The 23733-nt window shown below is 45.2% G+C and overlaps 1 protein-coding gene across 6 annotated transcripts in view; it reads right to left on the bottom strand.

Moving 5' to 3' along the window:
- Positions 1 to 23733, bottom strand: part of LOC144607619 (5'-AMP-activated protein kinase subunit gamma-2) — a 340164-nt gene that overhangs the window by 287163 nt on the left and 29268 nt on the right. The window contains exon 1 of one of the 6 annotated variants that reach the window (XM_078424574.1): positions 16594 to 17139. The exons of 3 other annotated variants lie outside the window; for them this stretch is intronic. In XM_078424574.1, the coding sequence (XP_078280700.1) occupies positions 16594 to 16677 (84 nt within the window). In that variant the 5' untranslated portion in view covers positions 16678 to 17139. Of the gene's footprint in view, positions 1 to 16593; positions 17140 to 23733 lie in introns of those variants that run through there. 2 more of the 6 variants (XM_078424567.1, XM_078424603.1) reach the window with 2 other exon arrangements.

Raw genomic sequence — 23733 nt, forward strand, 5'->3', positions numbered from 1 at the left:
TGGAGGGGTGGGGAAGCAGGTAGTGGAGACCTGCCCTCATCTTTCTTGGCGGTAGAGGTCTCTGGTTTGGAAGCTGCTACAAATGTAGAATGGCTGAACAATAGCAATTGACTTTGCAGTCTCCATTCAGCAGTGCAGTAAAGAATATACATTTCAGGGGTGATATATGGAGTGCCAGTGAAACAGGCTGCTTTGTCCAACATGGTGCCGTTGGAGCTTCAGACCTTTAGGCAAATAAAGAGCATTCAATCACATTCCTGCATTATGCCTTGCCTCCCACACTCCAAAGACGTGCAGGTTTGTAGGTTAAGTGACTTGGGTAAAAATTGTCCGTAGTGTGCAGCATAGTGTTAGTGTATGGGTATCGGTGGTCGGCGCGGACTCATGGGCCAAAGGCCCTGTTTCCGCACTGTATCCCTAAACAAAACTAAAACAGCTTTGGGATGTTGGCGCAGCAGTAGAGTTGCCACTTAATGGATGTGTTCACTAACCCAACCATGACGGTGGATGTCAATCAATAGAAAATTCAAACAGCATGTCCTTTGATTGTTATTATGCACGAGCTCTGTGCAACATTTCCTCGTGAAAAGAAAAGACTATTAAGGGGCCACTCACAACCACAAGTCAACCAATGTTTTGCAACCAATAAGGTAGTTACAATTAATATGTAGAAACAGAGACAACTAATTTATGCACAATAGGATCCCATGAACAGCAAGCAACAAGATAATGAACAGTTAAATCAGTTTTAGTTGACTAATAAGTATTTTAGCCAAGAGATATCCAACTCTAGAAGCAGAAACAAGGAACTGCAGATGCTGGTTTACAATAAGGGATACAAAGTGCTGAAGTAACTCAGCAGGTCAGGCAGTATCTCTGGAGAACATAGATAGAATGACGTTTCAGTGCTGTCTGTACGGAATTGTACGAAAATCCCCATCGGTTTTCTCTGGGTGCTCCGGTTTCCTCCCACACTCCAAAGACGAGCAGGTTTGCAGGTTAATTGGCTTCAGTAAAGATTGTAAATGGTCCCTAGTGTGTAGGATAGTGCTAGTGTACCGGGATCCCTGATCAGCGTGGGCTCGGTGTGCCGAAGGGCCCGTTTCTCTAAAACTAAAATGTTGTTGCTCCTTTCCATCACCATAAACTTGTTTTTCACTTTGAACAGGCTTTTTTCCTCCTTCCTGCATTGGGGACAGGCCCTTCGGCCCACCTTGCCCGTGCCAACCAAGATGTCCCATCTACGCTAGTCCCACCTGCCTGCGTTTGGCCCACATCATTTCTAAATCTTTCCTATCCATGTATCCAGTACCTGCAGTAATGTTCTATCTACTATTCTTTAGGCAAATACACAATAGATTACCAAATGCAGGCAGCTCCACTGCTGGTAAATTTATTTTGAAAGAGATGCACTGGGGACCTCAAGTTAGTAAGTCACATTGACCTGGCATATTGCAATGATCCATTAAGTGGCAACCAAACAATCCTTTATAAACCGAAAAGGTCACCGCCACATTCAGAACTCTCCATGAAATAAAATGTGTTTTATTTAAAGGTGTGTTTTTTCTGCTTGATTAGTGTGCCTTGAACTATTTGTGTGGGCACAGGTTCTATAACCAAAAAGCAAAGCAGTGTACACAGGGAGGGGAAAAGAGAGAGAACATTATGAGTATCCATCAGAACAGTTCTGATGACAGGCCGTTAATAATCTGAAAAGTTAACTGATTTTTTTTCCAGAAATGCTGCCTGGCTTGTTTGGGGTTTGTCTGGCAATCTGCTGGAGGAACTGAGTGGTTTCGGAGAACATCTGTGGAGATCGATAGATAGAAGGCGTTTCAGTCTGAAGGGTCCCAACAAAACATCACCTGTTCACTTCATGCTGCCTCTGAAGAGCATATCTTATTATAAATCACCCTTGACTATTGACATAGCCCCTCTCTCTCTCTCTAGTTCAGGTTTCCCAGAGGCTCCCAAAAGTGCAGCTCTTTATCATCCAACTGCCTATTTTATGAAGAGCTTCAGCACCTTCTGACAAAAATGTCAAGCGGCATCTGTGGAGGGAAATGGACAGTCGATGTTGAAAGTGGGAGGGGGGGGGGGGAGGAGGAAATAACAAGTTATAAAAAGTAGAGGTGGGGCAAGAGCTGGCAAGCAATTAGTGAATCCAGGCTAATCCTCATACGTATCCTCCACACCAGGGATCTCCAAACTATGGCCCACGGGCCACATCTGGCCCGCCACGAGATTTTATCCGGCCCGCAGCAAGCTCTTAGACAGCGGGGACTGGAGGCAGAAGCTGCCGGCGAAGGTTCACCGGAGAGCGGATCGCCACCGACCCAGAGCCGGGACAAGGCGAGAGATCGCAGCGCCCCCTCGAAACTTCCCTCCTCGCTGCCGCTGCTCAACCTGGGGGGAGAGAGAGAGAGAAGGGGGGGTGGGGGGGAAGAGTCGGGGTAGAGGGAGCAGTGGGTGAGAGCGGGAGCGCGGGGAGGGCGTCAGCGGGTGCTGCACCCCCCCTCTCTCCCAGCGCCTGCGAGATCTGCGCCGCTCCTCCACTCTCTTCCCCGGCCCCGTCTCCCTCGAACGCAGCGAAATACGAACAAACACAAGTGTAATTTCCCTCCTCCTCGCCGCCGCCGCTCACCCAGGGATGCTGGGCAACAACTGTTGTTGAACAACAACCACACTTGTGTTTGTTCTCATTTTGCTGCGTTAGAGGGAGACGGGACCGGGGAAGAGAGTGGAGCAGCGGCGCAGAACTCGCTGGCTCTTGTTGAGAGAGAGAGAGAGAGGGAGGGAGCAGCCCCTGCAAGTGACCACCCTCCCCCTCCCCGCGCTCCCACTCTCACCCGCTGCCCCCTCTACCCCGACTCTTTCCTCCCCCACTCTCTCCCCTCCTCGCCCCCACTCTCTTCCCCCCACCCCCCCACTCTACCCCTCCCTCTCTCTCTGTGGTGGTCACTGTATTTTTTCTGTTTTATAAATAATTGTATAATTACCAATAATTGTATAATTGGTATATATATATTCCAATATTTCAAGCTCTTTTAAAAAATGTAATATTATTCATTTGTTGCCATATAAACCTAATGTAAACTAACCTAATTTAACCTAACCTAGTTTAACCTTTCCTAAGCTAATCGAACGTAACCTAGTCTAAACTTTTTTGAGTTCATTAAATTTATAAAACTCACACTTCTTGATTTTTTCCTACGGCCTGCAAGGATGTGGCAAATATATGTGGCCCTCATGCTGAAAGGTTTGGAGGCCCCTGCTCTAGACCATGGCCCCAGCAACAATCATCAGGCCACCATCTCTCATATCATCACAGTTCTCATCACTTCCGGAGAACTTTCCTCCACAGTCCCCAACCCCACACTGCCCATTTCTATCTCCTCCCAAGATTTAATTTATTGAACTGTTTTTTTTGCTTGTTTATTATGTTATCTCGAGGGTACTGTGGTTACAGACCTGTTGTACTGCTGCACGTAGAATTCCATTGTTGCATCGTATCGGTGCATGCGACAATTAAACACTCTTGAAGCAGGTTGGCCCATTGTTTCAGCCAGGTCTGGCCCCACTGATCTCCTCATAACTCAACTCTATCTTGTGCAGGAAGGAACTGCAGATGCTGGTTTAAACCAAAGATAGACACAAAAAGCTGGAGTAACTCAGCGGGTCAGGCAGCATCTCTGGAGAAAAGGAATGGGTGACGTTTCAGGCCGAGACCCTTCTTCAGACTGGTTAGGGATAAGGGAAATGAGCGATACAGACGATGATGTAGAGAGATGAAGAGCAATGATTGAAAGATATGCAAAAAGTAACAATGATAAAGGAAACAGGCCATTGTTAGCTGTTTGTTGGGTGAAAACGAGAAGCTAGTGTGACTTGGGATGGGGAGGGATACAGGGAGAATGCCGAGGTTACTTAAAGTTAGCAAAATTAATATTCATACCACTGGGCTGTTAGCTGCCCAAGCGAAATGTGAGATGCTGTTCCTCCATTTTGCATGTACCCTCACCCTGACAATGGAGGAGACATAGGACAGAAAGGTCTGTGTAGGAATGGAAAAGAGAATTAAAGTGTTTAGCAACTGGGAGATCAGGTAGGTTCAGGCGGACTGAGCAAAGGAATGCTCGCGAAATGATCGCCCTGTCTACGTTTGGTCTCGCCGATGTATTCACATCTTGAACAATGGACACAGTAGATCATGTTCTCTCTTGTCCAGTCCCTCCCCACCTGCATAAGGGACATGTTGCATGCTCGCCAACACTTGAACAACTTTCAGATTTCCCCGCACCCAACAACTAACCCACACCCACCCCCAACCTCCTGGCACCCATCACTCCCACCTCATCTTCACCATTAGATGCTCAGTTCCTAAACACTTCCATTCCCCATCAGGAAGCCCTTGATGCCCTCCATTTCTTTCGAGAAATCACCTGGATCCACCTAATTGCTAACCAGCTCTTGCACCAGCCACTACCACTTTACACTGGCCATTTCCCCTCAACCCCTCGAGGCCAGATGACGTGTCCCAACCCAATACATTGACAGCATTTCCATCCACAGGTGCTGCTCAATGCACCAAGTTCCTCCGGCAGATTGTCTGTTGCTCTAAATTCCTGCAGTCTTCTGCGACTCCACTTTTCTGGCAGTATCTGATTTTATTACCGAAGGTAATTATCAATAATTAATCAAGTTATTCTGTACTTCAACTCCTGTAGTAAATCTGCACTTGGTTACCAGCTGAAGATTGCTGACCAGAGTTATAAGGAGATCTAAGATCACAAATATTACTAAGAGCCTTCTGGGCCATTGTCCCAATTTACAAGTAAAAAGGCGAGAAATTAATGAATGCATTTTACCATCTCCACAAGTGTTAAGAATCCTACTAACTTCCATTCTTTTGTCCTTCTCACAATAACATGTCCATTTTTCTTAATAAAGTACTTGGAAGTACTTCTAAGAACTTAATTTTTTTTTAAACTTAGCGGTGAATGAAACACTTATAATAAAAGTTATTTGACATGTCAGCTTGACTGATCTTGGCAAGTCAAGGTCAATCAGTTACCTACAATACGGCTGATCACCTCCTTCCAACAACCTCCCAAGATTTCTTGGACATTCCTTCCCAAGACTAAAAAAGATTCAAAGATAAGAATAATTTCAATGCAGAATGATGCTTCAATGAACTATTAGATCTACTCTCAGACCCTGTCAATTCCTTCACCTAAATGGATGATCACAATGACAAAGTAGAAAAGATTACTATAGCGTCCCAAAACATTCATGGCAACTGTAGATGGGAAGTCAGAGCATGGAACAGTACAGTACAGTACAGGAACAGCCCCTGTGCCCACCGTGTCTTTGCCAACTATGATGCCAAGATGATGTGTGCTCCTGCACATTGGAATTGCCAAACCTGGCCATGATCCAACCAGTCAGGAAACTTTCCAGAGTAACATCTGTTGAAGTTCCCAAGAGTATTTGGCGACACATCAACCTTTTAAAAAGTTTAAAGAAAATAAAGGTGCTGGCACACCTTCTTCATGATTACATCTATGTGCTGGGGCTCAATGCAGGTTAACGCCCTGGAATTTGAATCCGCTGATAATAATGGAGGAAGAGGCTAGTCACAGGAGCGGCACAGCAGTACAGCCGATACCATACAGAGCCAGGGACCCGGGTTTGATCCTGACTACGGGTGCTGTCTGTACGGAGTTCGCATGTTCTCCCCTTGAACCTGTGGGTTTTCCCCGGGATCTCTGGTTTCCGCCCACATTCCAAAGATGTACAGGTTTGAAGGTTAATTGGCTTCAATTAAAATTGTAAACTGTCCTTAGTGTGTAGGATAGTGCTAGTGTACGGGGTGGTCAGCACGGACTCAGTAGTACTATATCCACACTGTATTCTAAAGTCAAAAATCACAAGAGCAATGGCTTTGTTAAGCAACAGCTTCTAAGAAGCAAGTTAATGGATGAAAAATTGATCTTTAACTGAGGGGTACAAGGTGCTGGAGTAACTCAGTGGGCAGGCATGGATCGGTGACATTGCAGGTTGGGGCCCTTCAGACTGAGTGTGGAGGGAGTGAAAGCTGGAAGAGAGGAAGACCAGCACAAAGCCTGACAGGTAGCGGTTAATAGAGGTGTGGTGATAGGCAGATGGTAGACAAAGGCCAGAGATGAAACAACAGGTGTGCGACAAAAGTACCCGAAATGTCATCTATCAATATTCTCCAAAGATGCTGCCTGACCTGCTGAGTTACTCCAGCAGTGTGTGTCCTTTTTTGTTGTAAGCCAGCACCTGCAGTTCCTTGCTTCCACATCTCAGTGGGTTGTGGGGCTATAGGAGATTAGAGCCAGGCAGTATCAGAGGAATCGGAAGAGAAGGTGAATAAAACAAATGGATAAACTTAGATGGTTCATTTACAAGCAGATCGCATAGGTTGCTGTAGAAAAGGTGGACACAAAATGCTGGAGAGAAGGAATGGGTGACGTTTCGGGTCGAGACCCTTCTTCAGAACTTTGCTGCAGCGGTAGAGTTGCTGCTTTACAGCGAATGCAGCGCCGGAGACACAGGTTCGATCCTGACTACGGGTGCTGCACTGTAAGGAGTTTGTACGTTCTCCCCGTGACCTGCGTGGGTTTTCTCCGAGATCTTCGGTTTCCTCCCACACTCCAAAGACGTACAGGTATGTAGGTTAATTGACTGGGTAAATGTAAAAATTGTCCCTAGTGGGTGTAGGATAGTGTTAATGTACGGGGATCACTGGGCGGCACGGACTTGGAGGGCCGAAAAGGCCTGTTTCTGGCTGTAGATATATGATATGATATGATATGATATGATATATGATATGAAAAGCACAGGTGACACAAGGTTCGATCCTGACTAAGGGTGCTGTCTGTCTGGACTTTGTACGTTCTCTCTGTGACCTGCGTGGGCTTTCTCCAGGAGCTCCAGTTTCCTCCCACAATCCAGACGTACAGGTGTGCAGGTTAATTGGCTTGGTAAAATTGATAATTGTCCTTAGGGTGCACGACAGTGTTAGTGTGCGGAATCGCTGGTCGGCACGGGCTCGGTGGGCCGAAGGGCCTGTTTCCGCGCTGCATATCTAAACTAAACTAAAAGCATGGAATGACCTTGGATGCAGAAGCATCACAATTGTGTGGAGCAAGTGTCCATTGAATGACAATGCAGCATGGGAGCCATACACAATTAAAAACATTTCTTCCATCGAACGTGTCCAAAGACAGGCAGCTCGTTTTGTTACAAATACCTATGAGACAGAAGCGAGTGTTACCGAACTTCTAAATTCATTGGGTTGGAACTCTCCTAGACAGACGTAAAGCCCAACGTTTGACCTGTTTTTACAAAATGTTAAATGGTCAGCTCGACATAGATTACCACATCTACACCAAACCCAAACCCTATCAGGAGACGAGGGCATTCGATTCAATTTGAGATACCAGCTACCAAGGCAGATGTGTATAGCAATTAATTCTTCCCTCGCACAATTAAAGCATGGAATAGTCTTCACCCTACTATAGTTACTCAACCAGACGCAACTAAATTTAAGGCAGCTCTTCTTCTCCAAGAAGTCCTTCTTGCTTAAGTCCATACTCCGCCACCTCCAGTTTAAATTCCATTTGGAATATTTTGGAGGACCAAGAACCAAGAACCAATGCAATTGGCTTTTTCATTGCAATGCAATTTTCTAGCACTGCTGAAAAGATTTTGAAGTGGCTGGATGACTCATCCCATTTATCAATGCAGCTAGGGAAAGCAGTCACACTTTGCTGTCTCTTCCCAAGGCACAATGCCAAGAGTGGGTAACAGTTGGATGGATGAACATGACCCCGGGCAATATCTCATCCCCGTAGGTTCATTGCTACAAAGGTTTGTTTTTAATCTGACGTTAAACAAAATGTACTGTTTAACTTAAACAAAACACCTACACCGTTTCTGACTTACAGCATGGAAACAGGCCCTCTGGCCCACCAAGTCCACACCGACTAATGATCAGCCCATACACCAACTCTATCCTACACAATAGGGACAGTATCACCGACGCCAATTAACCTGTAAACTTGCGCATTTTTGGAGTGTGGGAGGAAACAGGAGCACCCGGAGAAAATCCGTGCAGTCACAGGGAGAACATGCAAACTCCATACAGACAGCACCTGTATTCAGGATCAAATCCGGGGCTCTGGCGCTGTAAGGCAGTAACTCCACAGCTACGTCACTGTGGCCACTCCTATGTCACTGTGACCACCCCTATTCTATCACTTCAACTTAGTGACCATGTTTTGAACCATGCGTTAAAACATGAGGGATTGAGAGCCAGAGAGTTGAGTGGGGGAAATCCAGTATTTGTGAAGCAAGGTGACAGAGATTGACACAAGCCATGAAAGAATTTGCCCGGACAAAAGGACCAGAATTTAAAAATTCATTCTTGACAAAGGAGAGCGTGGCTTCCATCTTTAGTAATTAAAGCAAAAGACATAGTGTTGGAGTAACTCAGCGGGTCACGCAGCATCTCAGAAGAACATGAATAGGGAGACGTCCAGACCATTCAAATTTACAAAGTTAGTAGAAGTGGGTTCGGCAACCATGATGTGGAAAATTGAATCAGCCGATAAACGGCAGATGTCATGTAATACATGGAAGGCCTCTGACTTTGTTGCAACTCCAACAAAGGCAGGCCTAGTAAAGAGTGACAGAAATGGATGTGTAAAATAAAACAATTGATCCAGAAAGACAAGTTCAAGTCTCACCATCGCAGTGAGGAAAGTTAAATTTATTTAATGAAAAGGATAAAATTAAATTTCTAGTATCAGATTGTCATAAGGACAAAGCTGGTTTACTCATGCCATTAAGGCAGGTCATTGCACTTGAGCCTTGTTCTAACTCCAGCAATGTGCTTGACCCTTCATACTCTCTGCTGACAGGGTCTTGCAAATCACTCAGATCAAGGGACAGTTAACGATGTGAAGATTCATTGCCAGCAGCCTCCATGATGTGCAAATGAATAAAGAAAAAAATTATGGTGTTTCACAACAGGGAAATAACTCACTACTTTTACTTTAAGTCCAACAACCTTAGTGGAAACTAATGTATTTCTTGGAAATACACTCAGTAAATAAAGCATACTGGTATCTTTATACGAGGCATTCATAGTGATAGCACTTATCTTGTCACAAAATGGATTGAGATTCCGAGAGACAGTGCCCAAGACAGCTATTAGGATCAATAAGTATCATCAGGACTTGTTTGGAGAATTATTCATATACACACAGATATATGTGCGTACATCCGTGTATTTACGCACACACACACATATATATATATACAGAAAACACACATACACACGCGTGTGTGCATGTGTCTTTATATTAAAAAATACGGATGGAGTAACTTAGTGGGTCAGGCAGCATCTCTGGAGAACGTAGATGGCTGATGTTTAGAGTCGGAACCCTTCCTCAGAATAAAACAACATCTATCCATGTTCTCCAGAGATGTTGCCCGGGCTGCTGAGTTACTCCAGCACGTTGTGTCTAATTTTGTAACCCTGCTTCTGCAGTTTCTTGTGCCTATAGAGATTAAAAGTGGATACAAAACTACCTGTATACAGAAATTATCTACAATATATTCAACTTGACTATTGAATATGTGACAAATATGCCCAGTGCCAGATAAACACTGACCTTTTAAATCCTCACAATGATTTCTTCATGTTTGGCACCACATCAAAATATGTATGTGCTCCTTTTCATTAGTCATAGAGTCAGAGAGCATGAAATCAGACACCTTGGTTCAAGTTTCCCATGCCGACCAAGATGCCCCATCTACATTAGTCCCGTCTTTCCATGTTTGGCCCATATCCCTCGTAACTTTTCCTATCCATGTACCAGTCTAAATGTATTTTAAATGTTGCCATAGTACCTACCTCAACTACCTTCTATTCAGTCTGAAGAAGGGTCTCGACCCGAAACGTCACCCATTCCTTCTCTCCTGAGATGCTGCCTGACCTGCTGAGTTACTCCAGCATTTTGTGAAATAAATACCTTCTCTTCCAGCTCATTCCATATACCCACCACCCACTGTGTTCATTGAAGTACAATTCCAGTGTAATGCAGTCTTTATACAGTATCAATTATACCCCTCATCATCCCAGAACCTACTTTTACAACATTCACTAGTTAATATTATTTTCGGAAACATTTAGCGATCAGATGTACAAGCAAAATATTAACCACATCATTCATGCTACCTCTCCGTTTTGTTGCGATGTTATAGTTAGATAATGAAATAAGTTGTCACCAGAATTATAATTAAGAATTAGAATACGGATAAAACAACGTGCCGAAGTAACTCAGCAGATCAGGTAGCATCTGTGGAATGAATGGATAAGTGACGTCCTTCTTCAGACTCTGCCCATCCATTCCCTCCAGCGATCATAAGACATGGGAGCAGAATTAGGTCATTTGGCCTATCGAATCTGCTTCACCATTTGATCATGGCTGATCTATTTTTCCTCTAACAACCCCATTCTCCTGCCTTTTCCTCGTAACCGCTGGCACCCAAGCTATCAATCCCTGCCTTTAAAAAAGCCCAGTGACTTGGCCTCCGCCTCATCAGTGGCAGTGAATCCCACAGATTCACCACCCCCCAGCTAAGGAAATTCCTCCACCGACCCGCTGAATTCCTCCACAACTTTGTGTTTTTCTCAAGATTCCAGCCTCTGCAGTTCCTTGTGTCTCAGTTAACATTAGGATAGTATGAGACTACGTCAGTCCTGGATTATTTTCCAATGGAATGGAACAAATGGAATATTTGATGCGGAGCCCAAATATATGAAGATTGTTTTCAGACTTCATAATTTCACAGGTCAAGTACCAACTGGTATACTGGCACACTGTTCAGTTTCTGTATCTACTCCAAACATGGTTGGCATTCAGCCCCCTCAGTCACTGCTCCAGTCTGATTCACTTTTAATCCAATTTCTCACCACCGAGTTCCACGCTCGGCTTTATATTTGCATTGTTTCTATTTTCAATGAATCTTTGTATATTTGGATTTCTGGAAGAGGGATACTGGCAAATGGGACGGGCATAAATGGACATCTTGGTCGGCATGGGCGAGTTGGGCCAAAGGGCCATTTTCCTGTAGTTTTATAACATACCCAATAGTGAAAGATTTGTCAATTTAAAAGATTCTGTGATTCACATTCCTTACCAAGTCATTAGTGCTCAGAATCCCACATAACATCCTTCATAGCATTAGTTTTATTACATTCTGTTACTTCGAGGTGACGGCTGCAATGGGCCTTTAAGGCCAGCTGCAGCTTGACTTTGAAAATGGCACTAAAAACCTGGTTACTCTGGTATATGGCCTCAGTGGGCTATTTCTATACACTTTGGGCGGGCGGCACAGTGGTGGAGCTCTGCCATACAGCGCCAAAGACCCGGGTTCGATCCTGACTACGGGCGCTGTCTGAGTTTGTACATTCTCCATGTGACCATGAGTTTTCTTCGGATGTTCCAGTTTCCTTCCACATTCCAAAGTCATGCAGGTTTGTAGGTTAAAATTGGCTTCTGTAAATTGTCTTTAATGTGTGGGATAGAATTGGCGTACGGGTGATTGTGGTCAGAACAGACTCGGTGGGCCGAAGGGCCTGTTTCCATGCTGTATCTCTAAACTAATCTAAACATTGTACTTAATCTGGGATTGTATTTATGTATAGTAATACTGAACTGCATGCAAAAAATGAACTTCACCAAATCTCAGTACATGTGACAGTGAAGAACCATTGAATAATTGATGTAGTTATAGTTAACCAGATTTAATTTATCATGCTTTAAACACTGGAATTATATTGTCAGTTTCTAATCTCAATTACCAGACCGAACAAATATGTGATTACTAGTCTGTACCCTGTAGATTTCCTCCACCCCCTCCAGCCTCAGGACACAAGTGGCATCTGGCCCAGGAATATTTTTTGTTTGTTTCTAGCCCATAAACAAGTGAAAAAAAAGTGTTGATGACAGTCATCTCTAATTTTCAGGCTATCTCAGAGCACTCCAGCCAAAGAGAAATGCCTTCAAATCGCAGCAATCAATACGTGAAGCAGTAAAATGAAACCATGAGCTAAACATGTGGGGCAAGAGTGAAAAGGAGAGAGAAATGTGAAGGAAAAAAAAAAATCACACCTGCGGCATGCCGTTCAAGGCAAAATCATGTCTGGTCCAAGACATTCAGGGCAAAATCATGCATGGTTGGTGACATTCAAGGCAAAATCATGCATGCTCTAACATACGTGACATCTTCCCAATTCTCTGACGAATGATCGTCCATCTGAAACATTCTCTTTCCACAGATGCCGCCTGACCGGCTGAGTTTTTCCCGCATTTTCTAATTTGAACTGAGGAAAAACTTGAAGATTTTGGCTTACAATATCATGGGAATAGATAACATCTGGATTAACGGATCTGCCATGATAGTACTGACTAATGGAGCAGGCTAGAAAGACTGAATGGCCACCCCTCTGCTTCTATATTGTTCTGTGATTCTCCACTCCAGAAATGAACACTTTACAATCCAGGTGGCAGTAATTAACAATAAACATTGTTGAAAGAATCTGACAGATAAAAAATTCAGACTCCAACTGAAATGTCATAGACGAGATGCTTTAAGTTGACAGAGGCAAAGTTTACATGAAGATGAGCGAGGGACTTTAAATAAAAGCACAGTGATGGGTGCTTGGAACACACAGCCGGTGGTAGAAGCAGATACAATTGTGGCATTTAAGAGGCTTTTGGATAGGCAGGTGGATTTGCAGGGAATCGACGGATATAGATCACGTGAAAGCAGCGGAAATTAGTTTTTAAACTTGGCATCATGTTCAGCACGGACATTGTGGACCAAAGGGCCTGTTCTTGTGTGGCACCGCTCTATGTTCTATGATAATCCTGCCTTACTTGAGTGCAGTTATACACGGACCTTAAAAGAGCATCATACGTGTTTCTATCACTTCACACATGGAGCAATTTTAATTTGGCGACAACATGCCAGTAACAATAACCTTACGTGAATCGAGATATATCTCTTTTAAAGCAACATACTCAATGCCATTTTAAAACAGAGAAAATAGAGAAAATATATCAACAATGAATCAGACAGTGAGTAGCCAGTCACACAGAGTTAACAGTACTACACTGCCTCTCAGACAAATGGTTCCATTGTCAGTACATATGACAATTAAACACTCTCCACTCCCAGAACTTCAACCTTTGTTACACTTCCGTCAATTCATAAATTAAGAAGATACTAAATAAAGTTATGATCTGCTCTCTGAATAAGGATGGGACGGCATTTGTCACGGTCCAGCTGTATTGCCACTCTCCCTATGGAGTGCAGAATAACAATGCAACTTTGGAAGCAGATACAACAGCATTTCAGAGACTTATCGGTAGACATATGAATGGAGGAATTTGAAGCATGTGCAGGCAAAGGGAATTAGTTTACTTTGGCATCATGTTCAATACAGATGTGCTGAGCCGAAGGGCCTGCACCTGTGTTGAAAATGCAGGGAATGGGGGAGAATATGGATTGTGTGCAGTCAGGGGGAGATTAGTTTATTTTGGCATCACATTCAACACGGACATGGCGGGCTGAAGGGCCTGTTCCTGTGATGAATGTTCTACGAATACACCCCGAGACGAACCGACCCGAAAGGTCACCCATCAATGTTTTTTTCTTGAGATGCTGCCCATCCCGCTGAGTTACTTCAGCACTCTGTCTCTTTTTTGAGACAAATGCCAATTTGCTGCTGGAAGATCACCAGTTCTCAAAGCCACCCTCCGGGCTGCCACAGCTAAGAATCGCCCACCTCAGAGTCTGAAGAAGGGTCTCGACCCGAAACATCACCTATTCCTTTTCTCCAGAGACGCTGCCTGACCCGCTGAGTTACTCCAGCTTTTTGTCTATTTTCGGTCGAAACCAGGATCTGCGGTTCCTTTCCTACACCTCAGAGTGCTGCAGTCTTGCACATCCTCAGGACTACCTGGTGAGGGATGCACCAAAGCTTAATGCCGCTGCTGCAAAGTCCCAATGGGACAAGGTCACTGCTTAGGAGCCACCACTATTACACACAGTAAAGATGACCAATGTCTCAGACATATCCCTCACAGAGTATTTTGTAGTTAAGAGACAGGCCCTTTGGTCCACTGCTCCACGCTGATCACTGATCACCCATCTACACTTTTTCTTTTAGTTTTAGAGATACAGCTTGGAAAAACAGGCCCCTCAGCCCACACCAAAACAGGTCCCTCAGCCCAACACCAACTGATCACCCATACACTAGTTTTATCCTACACACTAGGGACAAGTTGCTGAAGTCAATTAACCTACCATCCTGCACATCTTTGGTATGTGGAAGGTAACGGGACTCACTGTTCTATATTGCTCCACTTTCTCACCCACTCCCTACACACTTGGGCAATTAACATACACACACCCATCTTTGGAAAGTGGGGCATCCCGAGGAAAGCCATGCAGTCACAGTGAGAAAGTGCACACTTCGTACAGACAACACCCGAGGTCAGAATAGAAACAGGATCTCTGGACACCGCGAGGCATCAGATCTACCCGCTGCATCACTGTTGCCCAGATGAAAGATGATACTCCGACGAAGTGCCAAACTTTTAAGCAAATAGAATTATACCTTCTCCAGTGTGAGGGGCAACACACTAGAGGAGGGGAATAATGGCACAATGTATTGTACATTTTTTTTTAAAAGGCACAAAGTGCTGGAGTAACTCAGCGGGTCAGGCAACATCCCTGGAGAGCATGGATCGGTGACAATTCATGTCAAGGCCCTTCTTTAGGGATGCTGCCCGACCCGCTAAATTACTCCAGCTCTTTGTGCCTTTTTTTCTGTAAACCAGTTCATTGTTTCCAGGTAAGATAGACACAAAGTGCCAAAGTAACACAGCGGGTCAGACAGTCTGAAGAAGGCTCCCGACCCGAAATGTCACCAATCCTTGTTCTCAGGAGATGCTGCCCGACCCGCTGTTAGTGAAATTTGCTGAATAGAGAAAGACCTGGATAGAGTGGATGTGGAGAGGATGTTTCCACTAGTGGGAAAGTCTCCGAGAGGCTTTAATTCATAGCCTCTGAATTAAAGGACGTACCTCTAGAAAGGAGACGAGGAAGAATTTCTTTAGTCAGTGGGTGGTGAATCTGTGGAATTCATTGCCACAGATGGCTGTGGAGGCCAAGTCAATGGATATTTTAAGGTTGAGATTGATAGATTCTTGATTAGTATGGGTGTCAGCGATAATGGGGAAAGGCAGGAGAATGGGATTGAGAGGGAAAGATTGATCAGGCATGATTGAATGGAGGAGTAGACTTGATGGGCCGAATGCCCTAATACCTTATGAACTTATGGGTTACTCCAGCACTTTGTGTCTATCATTGTCTTCCCACCTTGTTTGTACGTATTGTCCATCTAATTTTCAGCTCCCCACTTTCCACACGATTTGCATCCTCCAACACATGAATAAAAAAAGGCCACGATATTCAATTCCCCGTTTCCCGCGGATGTTAATGCTTGCTTCTTCCCCTGGAATGGCATTTGATTTAAATACCTGGTATGAAAGTTAAGAACTCGGATGGATTTGTTCCTCCCCCTCCCACATACCACCAAGGTTCGCACATGACTCAGCCGGTCACTGCCTCTCCCTCCGCAAGGGCATTGCATTCAAAGGCAAAATTATTAAACAAAAAACAAAAAACAAACAAACTCCGTAGGAATTACGGCTGCATTTTTAAATCTGTATTAAAAAAAAATATGAAAACCATCCAGTTTCTCCGATTTCACTCTCAAACGCCACCTACTGAATTCCAATACAAGTCACTTCGTTCCAATGTTGCAATTGTTTTTCGCTACTTCACTCTCTCCCTACCCAAATCTCCAGTCAAAAAGATCAGAGTAGGAGCATCTCAATCCGAAACCTCCCAGTGTCGTTCCTTTAAGTCTGTTTCACGCACAGATTTGATGGGTTTGATTTATGGGTTTTCTTTAATAGACGGGGTCTGGTCTCCCGACGTGCAGCAATTTGCCCTGGTGTTTAATTGGCCCTGTGGGTTCAGCTGGTGTGTGTGTGTGTTTTTGGGGAGGGGGTGGGGTGTCCTCTTAGACCTTTCCTTCCCTCCCCCGTGTAGCATTTTGCACCAACAACCCCTTATTGAGCGCCCGGCGAGCCCTCTGCTTTTACTACTGGCTTGAGAAGGCTAACCGCAGGCTCGCAACGGGTGGGTGGATGGTTGGGTGGGTGGTTGGTTGGGTTGGGTTGGGTGGTTGGTTGGGTGGGTGGGATGGGTGGTTGGTTGGTGGGGTGGGTGTGTGGGTGGGTTGGATGGGTGGTTGGTTGGTGGGGTGGGTGTGTGTGTGGGTGGGTGGTTGGTTGGTTGGGTGGGTGGATGGTTGGTTGGGTGGTTGGTTGGTGGGGTGGTTGGTTGGGTAGGTAGGTGGGTGGTTGGTTGGTTGGGTCTGTCTCCCTCCCTCCTCGCCCACCACCATCACCTTACCGGGATATTGAGGCGCAACATGCGCCGCTTGTTCCTCTTCATCCCCCCTTTCTTCTTGCCCGTGTCCACGGTCGTGCTTCCCATGTGTGGTCTGACTGAGGCTGGCGGTGCAGAGACGGGGAGCCCACAACCTGCCAGAGCCTTCCCTTGTTGACAGCTCAGCGGCGCAGCAACACAACACCTCGGCGCTCCTTCACCGCTGGATGCGATGCGATGCAATGCGAGGAAGAAGGCAGCTAGCTTCCTTTAAGTCGCCTCCCCTTCCGAAAGTCCTCCTGTGCTTTGAAACCTCCCCCCTTCTCTGCCGGGCTGCAGCGACCATCCGATGCACTAAATCACCCCCCAAACCAATGCACACACGGGAGGGGCAGCTCCAAACAACAACTCCACGCCGACTCAATGTTTATTAATATCTCCTCGTCCTGCACACGTGAGGATCGCAGTTCCCAATCAAGAGACTCTCCAAAAAGAAAACAAATGCACATTGAGTGTTTGTGCGTGAGAGAGAGAGAGAGAGAGATTAGTTTTAAAGGGGCAATTCTGTTTTTTTAATCCACCCCAGCTTTGTTTTTCCCCCCCTATCGATCTGTCAGCGGGCACCAATAAAGTCAGAGTGCACGGATTGCAACTGGTTGGACTCGAGTGTAAATCGAGTGCAAACACCCGTCTGTCCCAATTGGAGGAAAGAGCGGAAAAAAAGAAAGTTTCAGGAAATGAACAGTGTCAACTCCAAGCCAAGCCAAGCCCCGTCATATCTCACGTCCCCATAATCTACCCTGCCCAGCTGCAAACCCCTCCCTGCATCAAACACAGCGCTCAAAAAAACAACGCAGCAGCAGATATCTCCTCTCAAAGCCACAGCGTGGGTTGCAACGGAATGGCGGTGAGGTGGTGTCAGCCAATTCCCAAACCATCCAGAGCGCTCAACGCTCTGTACACAAACACTGCCGCATTAATGCTCCAACCTCGCATAACGTGTCGCCCTCTCGCCACCCTTGCCATGTGTTACAAGTGTAGCAATCAACAGGCACGCTATATAGTTACACAAACTGAAACAAATGTGTGACAAACATTGACAAAACTAACCCCCCCCCCCCAGCCTCGCGTTCTCCCAAAAGTTTGCATCTCAAGAGTGTTTCATTGTCATATGTGTTGCACTGTTATTGTTCTTATTAATGCATTGGATTTGTTTTGTTTACATATTATCTGTGTCTATTGCGTTTACAGGCCTGTCATGCTGCTGCAAGTAAGAACATTACAATGGAGCAATGTTCTTACTTGCAGCAGCATGACAGGCCTGTAAACGCAATAGACACAGATAATATGTAAACAAAACAAATCCAATGCATTAATAAGAACAATAACAGTGCAACACAGGAACCACAATGATTGTGCTGAACATCATGCCAAGTTAAACTAATCTTATCAGCCTGTACATGATCCATCTGCCTCTATTCCCTGCACTTCCTGTGTCCCTGTAAACGCCTCTGAAACGACACTACGGTATGTGCCTCCACCACCTCTCCAGGCAATGCGTTCCAGGCCCCCACACCATCCTCTGTGCAAAATAACATGTCCAAACAATCAGTTTGAAGAAGGGTCTCAACCCGAAACATCACCCATGCCTTCTCTCCAGAGACGCTGCCTGTCCCACTGAGTTACTCCAGCATTTTGTGTCGGCGTTTGATTTTAAACCAGCATCGGCAGTTCCTTCCTACGCAACATGTCCAAACATCTCCATTTGCAGAGATTGTGTTAATTGTTCATTTTACTAAGAACTACAAGACAGACATAGAACAGTACAGCACAGGAATGGGCCCATCAGCCCACAATGTTTGTGCTGAGCATGATGCCAAGATAAACTGATCTCATCTGCCTGTATGTGATCCCACTACTCCCCCGCACTGGCCTATATAAAAGACTCTTCAAGCCACCACCATATCAAAATATGAGTTGAGTATTTTAATGCAATACTAGTGCAAAAATAAACCATAGTCCATAGTGCAATCAAAGGCAATCCATAGATGTTCATAGCTGACATCAGTGTTGTGTAGCATCAAGAGCCTGTGTTCCTGAAAGATGCTTAGGGTTGCCAACTTCCTCACTCCCAAATACGGGACAAGGTGATGTCATCGCCCCGCGCCCCAAGTGACCTCGCCCAGCCAGCGGCCACGTGCTCCCGCTCCACCAATGGCGACCACCTGGGCCGGGGGGCGGGTTGCTGCGCAGCCTCCAGATTCCGGGTGCAGGGGGTTTGGGACCGTCCGGGCCGCGTTCGAATCAAGCCATCAGTGGACCGTGCATAGGCTGAAGGACGCAAAATGAGCCTGCGAAAATAAACGCCCAGCGATTTTCTAAAACAAATCATGGTGAGGCTAGTGGGGGTTAAACTGAACTTGGGTGTGGATTACCAAGGCGTTTTACGTTGTTTGGATGGATATATGAACATAGCACTGGAACAGACAGAAGAATATGTAAACGGTCAGCTTAAGAACAAATACAAATATGGAGATGCATTTATTCGTGGCAACAACGTATTGTACATCAGCACACAGAACAAAGACGCCTGTGCATGTGTTTGTTTAACGTGTACTTGATGTTGTACTCCAAGAAGCACACGGTCCTTCACAAATCAATCAACTAATTCCAATGGCTAGGGAACCAAGACGATTGGAGCTGATAGATTTGTTGCAGCCTTCATCTGCCTTCACAGCCGTTGAGTTCAAGATAACTTTGTCCGCCTGGTCCGCCGTTGAGGTCTTGTAGGTTGGTTTGTTCTTAGTCTGGACCCTCATCCTCGTCCATACAGCCATGGGTGGCCCTACCAGAAGCTAGTGCTTCTGACGGCATCGCTCTTGGAATCATGGGGGCACACAAGTCTCTTCACAACAAGGTGAACGATCGATCAAAAATCAATCTTCAGTCTACAACATCATCTAGTCTTCTCTTCTGTGTTCTCTTCTGTGACGGGCAGAGTGCTGAGGGAATGTGCAGACCAATTATCTGAGGTCTTCACAAAAATCTTCAACCTGTCCCTTTTAAAATCCACCATCCCTCCCTGCCTGAAGTCCGCCACAATCATCCCACTGCCGAAAAAGTCTGTCATCAGCGGTCTTAACGACTACCGTCCGGTAGCACTCACACCGGTCATCACAAAGTGCTTCGAGAGACTGGTCCTGCAGCACATCAAAGCCAGCCTCCCACCCACCTTCGACCCACACCAGTTTGCCTACAGAGCAAATAGGTCTACAGGGGATGCCATCGACACTGCTCTTCACACTGCACTGACCCACCTTGAACACCAGGGGAGCTATGTGAGGATGCTCTTCCTCGACTTCAGCTCTGCCTTTAACACGGTCATCCCGAGCAGACTGGTCACCAAACTTTCCGACCTTGGATTTTCCCAAACCATCTGCCAATGGATCAAGGACTTCCTGACCAACCGCCCCCAGACCGTCAAAATAGGCCCTCACCTCTCCTCCACCATTACACTGAGCACCGGCTCACCACAGGGCTGTGTGTTGAGCCCCATCCTTTACTCCCTCTACACTCACGACTGCGCCCCCACCCATCCCACCAACACCATCATCAAGTTCGCGGATGACACGACTGTGGTTGGACTCATCTCAGAAGGAGATGAGACAGCCTATAGGGATGAAATCCAAAGGCTGGCAGCATGGTGTTCAGTGAACAATCTGGTCCTGAACTCCTCCAAAACAAAGGAACTTATAATTGACTTTAGAAAAACCAGTGGAGATTACGACCCACTCTACATCAATGGGGTCTGTGTGGAAAGGGTACCAGCTTTCAGGTTCCTGGGTACGCACATCGCAGAGGATCTTACCTGGTCTACCAACACCATCACCACAGTAAAGAAGGCACAGCAGAGACTCCACTTCCTGAGGATCCTCAGGAAAACCAACCTGCAGGTTGTCCTTCTATCGCTGCTCCATCGAGAGTGTGCTGGCATACTGTATAACCACATGGTATGCCAGCTGCTCAGAAAAGGACAGGAAGGCCCTTCAGAGGGTCATCACGACGGCCCAGAAGATCATCGGCTGCTCACTGCCCTCCCTGGAGCACCTGTTCAGACTACGCTGCCTCAGTAGAGCAGGCAAAATAATAAAAGATCCATCCCACCCCGGCCACCGTCTGTTTGTTCATCTGCCCTCTGGTCGACGTTTCAGGTCGATCAAATCCCGAACAAACAGACTTAAGAACAGTTTTTACCCCAGGGCCATACGAGAACTGAACACTACCTTTGCACTAGGCAACACCGTTAAAAAATCTTGTACTTAATATAATTGTATTTAATTGTATTTATGTATTTATTTGTTTTTGCATTTATTGCATATATGTTTGTACGCACCGTCAGGATTGGCTATTTTTTAATTTCGTTGTACTCGTTGCAATGACAATAAATGAATATTATTATTATTATTATTATTATTATTATTATTATTATTATTATTATTATTATTATTATTATTATTATTATTATTATTATTATTATTATTATTATTATTATTATTATTATGTTGTAGACTGAAGATTGATTTTTGATTTGCAAGGCATAATTTCTCTAATGTCACAAAACGTTTCTTTAACACTTTTGAAAATCTAGTTTTCTACACTATATAACTTGTGGTTTCTCGATAAAGAAAGATTTAATCCATATCTTAGTTTGGTTTACCAGATAATGGCTGTGATGTATGTGTCAAACGTGATGTCTTATTCTGACTGGTACTGGCCTATTTTGGAAGTATTGTATACAATTAAAGGAACATGCATGTTTGGATAGAAGCTAATATACTGCTGAAAACATTGTGAATAAAGGACTTGATGTACATGTAAAAAAAAAACCTCCGTGCCCGAGCCTCGGGATCTAGACTGTCCGGAGCTAAAATGTCAGAAACCTAGAGTGTCGGGGCCTAGAGCGCCCCCCCGGGCCTAATAAGGGACAAGGGCGGTCCTGTACGGGACAAAACAATTTTGCTCAAAATACGGGATATCCCAGCTAATACGGGACAGTTGGCAACCCTAACTATGCTGTAACATTCCTTCATTTTGCACCCCTCTAGATAAAAATCACGTACACAGCTTCTGAGGCCCGTACCACAGCAAAATTGGAGAGATTGCAGAGGACATGAAAACTCTTAATTAGTGATTTGAGAATTACCAGGGCCAAGGAACACTACGGACCACTTGGAGCACCATCATGGACTTGTTTTTCTGGATGTGTTTTGTATTAATGGCAGGGTCATAGTCACACAGCGCAGAAACAGGCCCTTCGGCCCACATTGTCCATGCTGCCAAAGATGCCCCATCTAAGCTAGTCCCATTTGCCTGCATTTGGCCAATATCCCCCTAAACCTTTCCTATCCAGATACCTATTTCCAAGTGTCTTTTAAATGCTATTAAAATACCTGCCTCAACTACTTCCTCTGGCAACACATTCCATACACCCACCACCCTCAGTGAAAGAGTTGCCCCTCTTTTTCTTTCTAAGTGGTTCCCCGCTCACCTTAAACCTATGTCCTCTGGTTCTTGATTCCCCTCTCCTGGGTAAAGAATCTGTGCATTCACCCGATCTATTCTCTCATGATATTTTATACCTCTATAAGATAACTCATCAGATTCATCTGTGTAATGTTGTGCTTTCTATTTAACAGTCTTTTTTTACACTGTCTTCAGAATTCATGGGTGATTAATGTTTTTGTCTGACTTCATGTATCTGTGATGCTCCTGCAACAAGAATTTTATTGTACTTGTGCCTTCTGCATGTGGTAGTAAATGAGACCACTCCACTTGCATTGTGCAGGCTTTCCTGATCAAATGTAGACCAATAAAAATCCAGTACACGATGGTCCATCCCATAAATTACAATGGACTTTTATCTCTAACTAGACCATGTGGACCCGTTGGGCCCAAACCTCTCCTGCATTGGTGTAGCACCCTGTCCTCTCCCCTCTCTCCTCACCCCCCCCTCTCCCTTTTCCCCGCTTCCCCCCTCCTCCCCTCCCCTCCCCATCCCCTCCTTTTAAACTTTAAAATGTGAATAACTTAAAAAATATAACACCGATTTCAATAAAACTACTTGCATTATCACTGAAGTAACAATGGTGAGTAAGGTGGGCCTAAAATTGTCGCGCTATCGTGTACCGTTTTGGCTGAAGTTCAGTCACAAACAAGATAACAAATGAGAGTTTTAGTATATAGATAATGTTTTTGCACGAGATAAGGTATCCAATTAGAATTCTTTCCCCAGGGTGGAAGAGTCAAAGGCTAGTGGGCATAGCTTTAAAGGTGAGAGGGGCAAAGTTTAAAGGAGGTGCCCGGGGCAGGATCTTTTACATAGAGGATGGTGGGTGCCTCGATCGCACTGCCAGGAGTGGTCGTAAAGGCAGTTATGAGAGGTGAACTTAACATGCTGTTAGATAAGTACATGGATATGCTGGGAAAGGAGGGACATAGATCACACGCAGGCAGAGGAGATTAGTTTAACTCGGGATCATGCTCGGTACAAACATGATGGGCCGAAGTGCCTGTTCCTGTGCTGTAGTGTTCCATATTCTATCGTCTGTATACTAATGTATGCGAATGTCTAATTTGTTTTTGGTGTGTTTGTTTGTGGTCTATGCGCCTGAGATGTTGCTGCAAGCAAAATCTTTCATTGCACCTTTTATTTCCAAAAATAAATTTTATTCAGAATTTAAAAAATACAAAACAAGAACTGTGCAAAAACAATTCAGTGACTATACATACATGCATTAGCATTGTATTTGGTAGTGTTCAATGGCATCCTTGCCACTCATGTGCCCTCACTGGGGTGATATCTCTTCCCTTGTTTGAGGGGCGTCTCCACCAGACCCTGCCCCCCCCCCCCCCCCCCACAGTGCCTTGGCGTAGACTGCACCAAGCTTCAGTGCGTTCCTCAGCACGTACTCCTGCAGTCTGGAATGGGTTTGTCGGCAACATTCCCTGATGGGCATCCTGCTCTGCGGGGAGGCCAACAAGGTTCGGGAAAACCAAAGGCAGTCATTCCCCAAGTTGATGACATTCCAGCAGCACTTGACGTCCTTTTCCGAATGTAGCTCTGGGAACAGTCCGTAAATCAGAGAGTCCTCTGTTACGGAGCTG

The sequence above is a fragment of the Rhinoraja longicauda genome, chromosome 2 (assembly GCF_053455715.1).
Source record: "Rhinoraja longicauda isolate Sanriku21f chromosome 2, sRhiLon1.1, whole genome shotgun sequence".
NCBI lineage: Eukaryota > Metazoa > Chordata > Chondrichthyes > Rajiformes > Arhynchobatidae > Rhinoraja > Rhinoraja longicauda.